Consider the following 12,848-nt stretch of genomic DNA (forward strand, 5'->3'; position numbering starts at 1 on the left):
TCACCATACTCTGCAGGCCTCTTCCTCGTCCCAGTACAAGAGTGGTAAAATGTATGTGCAGTGTTCATTACTCTTACGGCCTCATCACGAGTTGGGCGGTATCCTGGCAGTATTACCACCGAGATACCGCCCGGGCTAATAGCGTTACCGTCAAACCCTCGGGCGGCATTACCGCCAGATCACAGGTTTGGCAGTAACAGTAATTCCCCATTCCCCATTGGGGTCCCTTGGACCCAATGGGGAATTTTCGGCCCAATTACCATCGGCGGTATCACCGCGTGGTAATTGCACTGAAAATCAGGAATTTCCTGCCACATTTACCCCCAGCTTAAAGCTGGGGGTAAATGCAGCCAAACTCAAGGTTTGGCAGACCCTTAAATGAAGTGGTAACACTGTTACCGCTGCATTTAAGGGCTACCGCCAAACTGGTGATGAGGCCCTTAGTCACCTCTTCCTCACCTCAGTATTTTTAAATGTCAAATGTGGGCAAATGATATGATATGATATTTTATTTATATCGCGCTCATACACAGGTGTTTGTTTCAGAGAGCGACCAGGCAAAGGGAGGGGAACAGTGGAGAGAACAAACACAACGATCTTACCAGGCCCAGTGACATTGAGAACGCGCAAGTGCATGGGGAAGGGAAAAGGGGGAAAGTGCATGGGAGGGGGGAGAAATTGGAAAGTGCAGAGCATAAGAGAGGACAAGATAAATTATAAGTGAAATAAATAAATAAATACGGTGATCAGAAACAGTGGTAGTGCAGCCTGTGCGGGCCAAGTGCAAGGTTAGTCAGATAGGGAGTATCTGATCAGTGCAGACAAAGAATGGGGGGGCCTGTATGGGTACAGATACAGGCCCCAGTGCAAGGGGTGGCCAGGGGGCAGTGCAGGAGGGCGAGGGTGAGCAGGTACCTGGGCCCAAAGGGCAGACGGTGGCCAGGTGCGGCATTGCTGAGAGAGAAAGCAGATCAGCAGGGGAGAAGAGGGGGAAAGGCAGAGGCGAAGAGGAAGGTCTTGAGGAGCTTCCGGAACCGTAGGTGGTTCTCCTCAAGTTTCAAGGTAGCAGGTAGGCAGTTCCAGAGGGGGGCTCCCGCAGAAGACAAAGATCTACCACCAGCTTGTTTCTTTGAGAAACGATTGACCCTGAGGGAGTTGGAGGTAGAGGAGCGAAGGGCTCTAGAGGGGAGGTATTTACGGAGGGATAGTTGAAGGTAATTTGGACCGAGGCCCCAGAAAGCCTCGTGGACAATGCAAAGGGTTTTAAATTTAATCCTTGCAACCACACGGAGCCAATGAAGGGATTTCAGAGCTGGAGAGATACAATCCCAGGGCTTGAGGCCAAGGACAAGTCTCGCAGTCCTGTTCTGGATTAGTTGTAAAGGGCGCAGAGTGGAGGCAGGTAGATTTAGAAAGAGGCTGTTACAGCGGTCCAACCTAGAGAGAATCAGAGCTTGGGAGACTAGGAGCTTTTGAGGGAAGGAGAGGAAAGGAAGAGTGCCTTTAAGGAGGTGCAGTAAGAAGTTAGACTTTTTGGAGACATTAGAGATGTGTGCGGAGAAGGAAAGTGTGGAGTCAAAGATGACCCCAGACGGATGACGTCATGATCGGCCCCCGGATCCTCTCGGACCATGCCCCGGTCTCGCTCTCCCTCCGAGTCTATGACCCGGATCCCCCTCCACGTCGCCAATGGACCTTGTATGACCCTATCCTGGGGGACATGACAGTGAGAGATGCGATCGCCAGGACAATCAAAAACTTCTTTACGGAGAACCGTAACAAGGACACGTCCCCCGCCAACACCTGGGACACCATGAAGGCGGTGCTCAGAGGGGAACTGATCGCTCAAGACGCCGCGTTTCACAAACAGAAGAAGGCGACCCGGGACGCCCTGGAGGCCGAGGTTTGTGCATCTGAAGCGGTCCACAAGCAGAAGGGCTGGTCCCCGAAATCCTACAAGGCCTTGCAAATGGCAAGGAAGAGGCTGGAGGCTCTCCATGCCGACACCACTGCGAACCTGCTCGCTAGGACCAAACAATGGTACTATGTCCACAATAACAAAGCCAACAAGCTCCTGGTCAGCAAGCTAGCTAGGGAGAAGACTCGGAAATCCATCCTGGGCCTTCGCGACCCACAGGGGTCGGTGCACTATGCAGACCAAGAGAAAATTTGGCTAGCCGCGGCCCATCAATCCGAGATTATGACAGCGGTCCAGAGGGACTTGGAAGCGCAGCGCGCATACATCCGTAAGGCGGCCCTTCCATGCCTGACCCCGGAGGTTAGCCAGGAGCTGGAAACGACTATCACGGAGGAGGAGGAGGTGGAAGAAGCTATAAAGAGTTTGAAGCCTAGGGCCACCGGCCCGGACGGCTTCACCACCCGGTTTTACAAACTCTTTCGTCCCCAATTGGTGGCTCCCTTGGCCCGCCTCTTCAATTCATTTGCGACTACTGGAACGATCACTCCGTCCATGCAGGAATCCATCACCGTTCTCGCTTTAAAGCCCCGGAAAGGACCCCCTTGAGAACAGCTCATACAGACCGAGTTCCTTGCTCAATCTGGACGCTAATATTTATTCAAAGATCTTGGCTAACCAACTGGCTACGGTCCTACTGAACATCATAGACCCGGACCAAACCGGCTTTATCAACTACCGGTCCACGAAAGATAACATTCGCAGAGCTCTGAACCTCATAGAGGTGACCACAAGAAATTCCCAGTAGCTGGCCTTACTTGCCCTGGACGCGACTAAGGCCTTCGACAAGGTGGACTGGTCATTTCTTACCCTTACCCTCGAAGCCTTCAGCTTTGGCCCAATCTTCAGGAAAATGGTCCTGGCAAATTATCAAGCTCCCAAAACCAGGCTCAGGGTTAACGGCCGCCTGTCGGACCCTATCCTTCCTACCTGCGGAACGAGGCAGGTATGTCCCCTGTCCCCCCTGCTTTTCACCCTGGTCATGACCCAACAGGTGCGGACAAACCAACTGATAAGCGGCCCAAAGATAGGCGCCACCCAGCACTAGATCGCCCTCTACCCGGATGACATCTTGCTAACCGTCACAAAAATCCAATCCTCCCTGAGGGCAGCTCTGGGGGAGCTCTGTAGCTTCGACGAGGTAGCGGGATTCGCCATCAACTTCTCAAAATCAATAGCCCTCGGTGTGGGCCTGAGCCCGGATGAAAGGGTCACCCTGGAGAAGCAAAGCCCGTTCCAATGGAGCACCCAAGCAATCCCATACCTACAGGCAGACGGATCCAGAGAGACTGCACTGACAGCTCCAGCCCAGTCTGACCAAAGCATTTGTCCTGGTTTCAATCTCCTGAAACCCTGATCTACTCCTTATCCCGAACTACGGTCCTGAAGAAGATGGTTTGAATCACTACTAGCCATTGAAACCGGTCGACCCCACAGGTCATGAGGGCTCTCATGACCTTCAGCAAATATCTCAATTGGAAGGAATCAGATATTGCGTGAACTACCTCTCCAGTACACCCCCAGATGCTATGAGGGTGCATTTTTAGAAGAGCTCTCTCCGATCTCTTGGCCCCACGGCTAAAGAAGTCTCCCCTGTGTTTTTACTCTGGTGCATCTCCAAACGTTCAACACTTCTGATTCTCTGTTACCCACGGGAACCATTAAAGAATTAACACAGAACACAGAAAATGAACAGCCATCCCGATCTTGATCGGACCATCAGCTCACAGTTCCAGAATCTAATCCACAGTTCTGAACATTGAAGCCTTTACCCCTTTTGGATTTGCTACCCTCCTGACTTTCCCTGCCCTTGTGAATTAGAGGCGACCCACCTTTAGTTTTTTTGCCTCAGGATTTTTTCCAAGTATTAAAAAGATATTATTTCCTACAAAACCGTTGTTTTTTGTGCTACTATCCTTGATATATTTAACGGTTCTAAGGAATTCAACGGCTTGTCCGTGCCCTCTTTTTTGTTTATCTCAACAACATACCCTGTTTATTATTACATGGTCCAGATCCCAGCACAACCAACAAAAGTCTACCAGGCCAAATTCCCCCCGCTCTTCGAGGAATTGGAGAAGGACCTCACGCGCTGGCGGTCGCAGGAAATCTCCCTGCTGGGCCGTATAACGACTTGCAAAATGAACCTCCTTCCCCGCTTCCTGTATGCCTGTGCTTCCCTTCCCGTCTCAATCCCACTCCCCCCCATCATGAAGCTTCAACGGAAATTGATTGACTTTATATGGAAGGGCAAGAAAGCGAGGATTCCCCGGAAAACGATGATGGCCAGCGCTAGACTGGGAGGGCTGGGGGTCCCGGACCTCCGCAAGTACCATATAGCAGCGCAGCTGGCCCATCTCCAGGCATGGGGACTGGCCTCAGGTCGCCCAAAGTGGGTGGACATCGAACAATCTCGCCTACCCCTGCCTCTTCGCTTCCTCCCGTTGCTCCCTAACGCCTTGCGTCAGAGTTGGCCAGATGTGCTGATGGCCACGAAAAACTCGATAAAGGCATGGGAGTGGGCCCGCAGATACAGAGGGATCCGAAGCGACCTGAGCGCGCTCTCCCCAATCTTCCACAACCCGGCCTTCTCCCCGGGAGCTCATCCAGCGAACTTCAGGAACTGGGTCGCAGGAGGCCTTGAAACGCTGGGACAGCTCTTCGCAGGAGACTCCCCCCTTAACTTCAAACAATGTAAATCCTCCTTTCTGCTAGCAGAGACGGACAGATTCTCTTATGCCCAACTAAGACACTGGTGCTCCAACCCCCAGACCCGGATGGCAGCAACTCGGCCTCTTACTCCCTTGGAACTTACCTGCCCGAGGGAAGATTTCCGCCCTCTACAAGCTACTGCTGGACGACCCCCTCCTCTCGAAACCCTCCTACATGTCCCTGTGGGAGACGGACCTGGGCCACGCTATAGAGGACCAATCCTGGGTGGATATCTGGACCAGGACGCGCACGGCATCCCGCTGCATCACCAACCGGGAATGCGCCCACAAACTGCTTTTGCGATGGTACTACCCCCCTTTACGTCTTCACCACTTCCAACAAGCCCTGGACCCCCACTGCTGGCGTTTATGCGGCCACTTGGGATCCTATTTTCACATGTGGTGGACCTGCCCTAAGGTAAAGGAGTTTTGGACCCAATGCCTCGCCACTATAAAAGACATCACCCAAGTGACCATTCCACTAACTCCCAAACAGGTCCTTCTTGGGATCCCGCACCCGGACGCTTACCCGAGAACGGGGAGGAGGGCCACGCTGACCACCCAACTTTTGCTGGCCACCAAAATCACAGTAGCCCGCACCTGGAAAACTGCGGAAGGCCCCCTCATGCCCCTATGGTGGATCAAACTCTGGGACATCCTAATAGTTGAAAAGGTCACGGAAGCTAAGGCGGGCAGACTCTATCGTTTCTTGGACGTCTGGGCCCCGGTCCTAGACTATGACCAGAAATATCCGGCGCTAACTTTTAAGCCGCGCCTGATCGCGAACGCTCTCCATCCTATGGGGGACAGCTCGCCGCCTGGCGGAACGGAATGAGGCCCGGGAACAATGCCTTCTGCAGGCGTAGGGGCTAGGGGGAGGGGGGCATTTCAAATGTCATATGTTGTCTGTAACAAATGTAAGTTTATCATGCTTGCTCCTGTGCGCTGTTAATAAATAAACAAGTTAAAAAAAAAAGGTGACCCCAAGGTTCGTAGCTTTGCTGGTAGGCGCAGGAGGAGGGCCAAGGGAGGCCAGCCAGAGAGTGAGGGGAAAGGATGGAGGGGGTGTACCAATGAGGAGGATCTCAGTCTTGTTGGCGTGGAGGGAAGAGGGAGGCTTTACAATAACCCATGAAGGTTGGGGGAGGGTTAGGTTGGTCATCAACAGGGAAAGGAGGATACCATGTCTCACCTGCGGGTTCCCCACTCCCAATCTCCGAAGACCCTCCTCCCAGGTGATCCTCCCTTGCTACTCCACCCCCAATGACGGGATCAAAGAGTGATGGCCTTTGCTTGGCCACCCGAACAGAGGATTCAGGGGGAGTAGGAGTGAGAATACCCTCAGGTTTCTCACACATTACTGATAAACAAGGCCACAGGTGGGACTGCAGAAGGCAGTGGCATAGGACACACCATGATGATATCAAAAGGAGACAACCCCAGCCTCCCAGAGGCAGCCCTTATGCTCAGGAGTGCATGTAGAAGAGCTTGTACCATGTGAGACCAGTCTCTGCAGGTACCTTTCCCAATTTTAATTATATATCCTGATTGAGTCTTTCAGTTCTCCCTCAGCTCTAAGTGGACTGCCGCCTGTTTCTCGGTTTGACTGTGATGAGGTGTGTGGTGAATGCTGTGGATGCCTCGTGACTTGCTGTCTTGGAATGCACAAGTGGCCCTATGCATAAAGCTGGACCCAGATCATCCAGACCAAGACTTCACAATGGTGCAATTGTATGTGAATTGCAGAATGTTGAAGAGTGCTCTCCTGGGGTGTTCGAAAATAGGACTGGTTGTTTGGAGGGTTTTGTGCAGTGAATAAAATTGAAGGTAGGGACCATACCATTGAGGACCAAGGCTAGAACAATACTATTGGCTTTGAGGTCAGAGATTGAAGGTGAACTTAAGTGTTTGTAGGATGAAGGGATCATAGAAGAGGCAGAGGCTGCTGAGTGGAGAAGTCCAATTGAGGTGGTGCATAAGAGGAACAGAGGTGTAAGGTTATGCATAGACTTGAGGTCATTCAAGAAGAATGCCATAGCAGATAGGTTTTCTCTGTCTAAAATCAATGAGTTTATTGCTGAGGTTTCGGGAGCTAGCATGTTTTCCACAATAGATTGAAAGGCTGTGTATGATCAAGCGCATTTACATCCGAGTTCTAGGGATTTAACCACATTCAAACCCCCTTTTGGGCTGTACAATTGGAGGAGGATGTCATTTGGACTCATTTCGGCATCAAGCGTCTTCCTGAGAGTTATGAACAGGTTGTTTGGGAAAATGAAAGGTGTGAGTTGTTATAAGGACAACATACTAGTATGGGGCAAGAGTCAAGATAAGCATGATGTGAGATTAAAGAAAGTACTGAAGATATTTTGTAAAGCAGGATGGCGATATCGCGGGCAAAATGTGAATTTAGGAGGAGTGAGGTTGCTTTCCTGGGACACAAGATGGCAGGCGATAGTGAACATGAAGGCTCCCAAGAGCAAGGACGAAGTGTCCTAGTTTCTGGTTTAATAGATTTTTACGGAAAGATGATAAAAAATGTGGCTGAAAAAACAAAAAGTTTAAGAGGATTAACGAGAAAGAATGTAAGATTCAAATGAGATGATGTGTGAGGAGGAATTCAAGAGTATAAAACAAAGCTTGGTGAATGCTCCTGTGTTGAAGGGGTTCAGAGAACAATTGAAGGTGTATTTGTACACGGGTGCCAGTGACAATTGCTTATGCTGCATGCTAATACAGTTTGATGGATCAGAGATGCATATGGTGGTGTTCGCTTCCCGCACCTTAAGGGACACAGAGAAAAGGTATTCTGTTGTGGAGAGGGAGGCACTAGCATGTGTCTGGGGAGTAAAGACGTTCAAGTGGTTTCTTTGTCATACTGGACAACACACAAGCCATTAGTGGCAACATTTAATAGCAAGTGGTTGGAATGTATATTAAAAGGGACTGTCCGATGGATAACGAGAATGCATGGGTTGGATTTTGATATGGAGTTTATTAAAGGAGAGGAATGTTGTAGCGGATGCACTATCAGGGAACGCTATGGAAGGCATGGCCGCCTCTGAACAGAAAGAAGAGGCAGAAAGAAGAGGAGGCAAGGTTTTTGTAAATTCAAGTGATAGGTCAGATGGAATGGGATGAATGTTGCAGAGCAGATGAAAAGTACAAGAGTGTGATGGAGCATGTACGTTTTGGATGGCCCAGGGAAGAAGTGGGTGAGGAATGTAGAGGGTTAAGGAGAATCAAGAATGAACTAGGCACGGAGAAAGGGATACTGGTCCGAGGACATTGCCTCTTCGTATCTGAAGGCACAAGGGAGTCAATAATAGAGATTGCACATGAAGGTCCCTCACGTGTGTGTAAGATGGAAGGTTTCATTAGGGAGGATTACTGGTGGCCAGGAATGGACACAGACGTGGAGCGATTGTTGAAGGAGTGTGGAAAATGCAGTGGCAGTGATAACGATTTGCAGACAAGTGTTCCGCCCCTGAAAATGACAACAATTCCAAGAACAGTGTGAGATGTGGTGGCAGTGGATTTATTGGGGCCTTTGTGTGTGAGAGGAGCGCAGGGAAATTATGTGATGGCAGCAGTGGACATACTGTGTGTGTGGTGAAGAATATCAATGCGCAGAGAGAGATACAATTTATAGAATACATATTTTGGAGGCAAAGATTCTGCGCTAGTAGGTTTCAGATAATGGTCTGCAATTTGTGGCAAAGAAGAGTTATGAGAAATGAATGGAAGACGACAGCATTGTATAATGCCACAGTGGAACGATTAAATAGGACGTTGATGGATGTGGTGAGGATAGCGACATTGACGTGGGGAGACTGGGTATGCGCGGTGGTGGAGAGAGTTTTTTCAATACAGTTTGGCTCTGCATGACACCACCGGTGTATCCCCATTTGAGAGTATTAGGAGGAGGAAGCCAAATCCCAGAATGTATCCACGGTGCAGGGTGGTTGAATACGGCAAGAGAGGTGGAAGTGAATGATGATGAAGTGAAGAGAGAGAATAATGAAGAATACAAAAACATCCCAAGGAGTGGTATGATAAAATGACTGTGTGCGTGACACCCCTATGCCAAGAGGATCAGTGGTAAGGATACAATTGAATATACATGTTCAAAACAGCTGGCAACATTTTCCAAGGCCCTCGTTGTTAAGGAGGATTTGGGGAACTCTGTGAGACTGGTGAAATAGGGAATAAGGAAAGGGTGGTTTTAAAAAACCACAGGAAAAAGAGAGGTGGAAGCCGGCAATGTTGGACAAGAGCTGAGAAGAGATTGATGAGGGAAGGAGATGTGTTATAAAATAGAACAAAACTGTCAACAGCAACCCAGACACTGCTGTATGAAATGTGGGATGGGATGGATAGAAGGTATTGGTTCAAAAGGAAAGGGGTTTGAGAGAAGAGGCTGGACAGAGAGGAGAGTGGAAGCTGGGGGTTCTGTTTTCCATGGAACATAATTAAAGAGAAATGAAGCATAAGTCTTACAACTCCCTTCTGTTATTTACGCCATGATAAAATGCAGAAGCAAGAGTGTTGTGATCCTGAACACTGGGTGGAGAAGAGATTGAGTGTGTTCTGCTGGTAGCCAGGTTTACACTCACTGATATGGGGTTGCAAAAGATCCGTGCATGCCCTGGTGAGAATCAATATGTTTACCTGAATAGACTAAGGCAAATCGATTGAGTGTGCTGAACTGAGGAACACAACTACAGCTATGCAGATCTGACTGCATAAGAGACAGTACTGTTTTTCTTTCAGGACCTCTTGATATTGTGTGATACAGATTCAGAAGAGGAGCGGGAAACACCAGAAGCCCGGCGGCAGCTTTACAAACGTAGAGAGCATTCAGGGCATCTGGTACCGCGGGGTAAGTAGAAGAGCTTTTTAATATGTATCTTGATAATATGATGATAATTTATCACAATAAAATATCCTTTTAGGGCTAAATTATAAGTGATTTTCAATGCAGCACTTACTCACTGAAATGCCAAATAGCTTATGTTATGTTATGATGGGGAGCAGGTGCAAGTGGATCTAGGTCACCTGGCCCAAGCCCCGCCCACCTGGTGCCTTCCTGCCTGCCGCTCTTTTTGACCACTTAGCAAGCCCCGCCCACCTGGTGCCTTCCTGCTCTTTTTCACCACTTAGCAAGCCCTGCCCACCTGGTGCCTTCTTGCTCTTTTTCACCACTTAGCAAGCCATGCCTACCTGGTGCCTTCCTGCTTCCCGCTCTTTTTCACCACTTAGCAAGCCCCACCCACCTGGTGCCTTCCTGCTTGCCGCTCTGTTTCCCAACTTAAGGAGCTCTCCAGCTTCTTTTCCTTTGCAGATGGGGATCAGGTGCAAGTGGATCTAGGTCACCTGGCCTAAGCCCCGCCCACCTAGTGCCTTCCTGCCTGCCGCTCTTTTTCACCACTTAGCAAGCCCCGCCCACCTGGTGTCTTCCTGCCTGCCGCTCTTTTTCACCACTTAGCAAGCCCCGCCCACCTGGTGCCTTCCTGCTTGCCACTCTTTTTCACCACTTAGCAAGCCCCGCCCACCTGGTGCCTTCCTGCCTGCCGCTCTTTTTCACCACTTAGCAAGCCCTGCCCACCTGGTGCCTTCCTGCTCTTTTTCACCACTTAGCAAGCCACGCCCACCTGGTGCCTTCCTGCTTGCCGCTCTGTTTCCCTACTTAAGGAGCCCTCCAGCTTCTTTTCCTTTGCAGGTGGGGAGCAGGTGCAAGTGGATCTAGGTCACCTGGCCTAAGCCCCACCCATCTGGTGCCTTCCTGCCTGCTGCTCTTTTTCACCATTTAGCAAGCCCCGCCCACCTGGTGCCTTCCTGCCTGCCGCTCTTTTTCACCACTTAGCAATCCCCGCCCACCTGGTGCCTTCCTGCTTGCCTTTCTTTTTCACCACTTAGCAAGCCCCGCCCACCTGGTACCTTCCTGCTTCCCGCTCTTTTTCACCACTTAGCAAGCCACGCCCACCTGGTGCCTTCCTGCTTGCCGCTCTGTTTCCCTACTTAAGGAGCCCTCCAGCATCTTTTCCTTTGCAGATGGGGAGCAGGTGCAAGTGGATCTAGGTCATCTGGCCTAAGCCCCGCACACCTGGTGTCTTCCTGCTTGTCGCTCTTTTTCACCACTTAGCAAGCCCCACCCACCTTGCGCCTTCCTGCTTCCCGCTCTTTTTCACCACTTAGCAAGCCACGCCCACCTGGTGCCTTCCTGCTTGCCGCTCTGTTTCCCCACTTAAGGAGCCCTCCAGCTTCTTTTCCTTTGCAAATGGGGAGCAGGTGCAAGTGGATCTAGGTCACCTGGCCTAAGCCCCACCCACCTGGTACCTTCCTGCCTGCTGCTCGTTTTCACCACTTAGCAAGCCCCGCCCACCTGGTGCCTTACTTCACCATCACTGTCTTGTGGCCAATACTGGATTTGACTTTTATGGGCTTCATTCATTCACAGTGTGTCACTCTTTCTCAACTCTCATGCTGGACTTCCTTTGCATCTTGTACTCATGGTGGCCCTGAATCATGTTGTTCCCATCTTCATCTTGTATCCTGGCTTGCAACATTATGTGTTACTACTGACTTCTGCAATTGTATTCGCTCTCCACTCTTGCTTCTCCACTCTTTTTGACTGCTTACTCTCTTTTCTCTCCTCCTTTCCCTTCTCCCTTTTCCTATCTCCTCCCCTTACTTTCTTCTATGCACTTACTCTATCAGAATTGTCCCTAGACCTAATATGATAGCAACCTCGTCTGTTTCCTCCACCCTCCCATTACTGTTTTTTTCCTCCCCACCACCTCTCCAGCACTATCTGAAATGTCGTCAGGCCTTGTATGATAGTCGCTTGTTTTGTTCCTCCCCTCCCTTTCTGCACCCCTCTCACTCACCTTTTGTTTTTCTCCGACTCTACCAGAAATGTCGTCAGGCCTAGTACCGTAGTCGCCTGCCTGTTTCCATTTCCTTCCCACTCTCCCCCTCCCTTCCTTATCTATGTTTTAGCTCTTGCACTATCTGAAATGTCGTCAGGCCGAGTACGATAGTTAATTTCACATCCTTACTGTTCATGGCCTGTAAGAATGTGGATGTATTTTCCCTTGTTCCGTCCTTTGCCTTGAAGCGCTTTGAAACACATTGTGTATAGGCGCTATATAAATAAACTATCATATCATATCATGATTACCCAGAGTCTGCAGAGGTTCCTCTCTGGTGCACAGTTGATTCTTAACCGTGGCCCAGGCTGCATTTGCAAATGGTGTCTACTGGTGCTTGACTGCAGGAGTAGCCATTCTGCAGCATTCTCATAGTAGCTCTACAACACAACCTAACGTATCAACCACCACCCACACTCTTTGCCCCAATGCTGATAGTAACTAAACAAACCTCCTGATAAATGCTGAATGCTGCTCTTCCTTTAATTGCATAAGTGGCAGAAGATAGAAAAGGTACGCCCTATATTTACCTTGTTACCAAATTCACCGGAAACAGAGGAAACCTGTCAGCAATACAGCATCCTTACCTGCAGGAACCGAAAACATCTTTCTTTCTTCCTGACGGCAGAGGGAGCCAGAGGGAGCCACAAGGATTAAGAGTCTCCAAAATAGCCACCAGGCTAAAAGTAACCACCTTTTCAGGCCTGGAGATTTAAGGGAAGATAGGAGGAAACATACAAAATAATTATCCATTCACAAAGACACTTATAGAAAGACAAGACCCTGTTTCTGCGATAGGCTAAGTGTTACCACCCAATCCTCCTGAACCTGCCATTTCTTCCCACGACCTTTGATAGATTATCCAGGACTCCCTTGAAAGGAGCACATTCAGTTAATCCGGACCAATTGCCACCGCAGCCGATGGCTTTTAGTCTGGTATCTCCTGCTATCCGTCTCTGGTGTGTCCACAGAGTTCCCAGGCTCAATGTTCCTTGCTCCTCTGATCCTGGCCACGGTGGACAGTTGAATACTCTAAAGAGGCCGCAATAGGTGGGCAGTGCCAGTGGAAGGATACTCATTGCGCTCATGCTGGCTTTCTCTTAACCATAGCTTGTGAGCTGGGGTGGTGGTGCTTCCTGTGTTGGTGGGACAAGCCTGCAATGCCAGTGATAAGCAATTTGGCCGGTGTGGCCTCATAAGCTACAGGAACTAGGATAAGGGTGAAAAGGA

The 12,848-nt window shown here is 49.9% G+C and overlaps 1 protein-coding gene across 1 annotated transcript in view; it reads left to right on the forward strand.

The window, feature by feature from the left end:
- The window catches only part of LOC138489313 (homeobox protein CDX-2-like), a 153,325-nt gene that overhangs the window by 33,411 nt on the left and 107,066 nt on the right, over nt 1-12,848 (forward strand). Inside the window, exon 2 of the mRNA XM_069617013.1 lies at nt 9,460-9,568. Within this exon, the coding sequence (XP_069473114.1) occupies nt 9,460-9,568 (109 nt within the window). The remainder of the gene's footprint in view (nt 1-9,459; nt 9,569-12,848) is intronic.

The sequence above is a fragment of the Ambystoma mexicanum genome, chromosome 9, assembly GCF_040938575.1.
Source record: "Ambystoma mexicanum isolate Mex_15411 chromosome 9, UKY_AmexF1_1, whole genome shotgun sequence".
In the NCBI taxonomy this organism is placed as follows: domain Eukaryota; kingdom Metazoa; phylum Chordata; class Amphibia; order Caudata; family Ambystomatidae; genus Ambystoma; species Ambystoma mexicanum.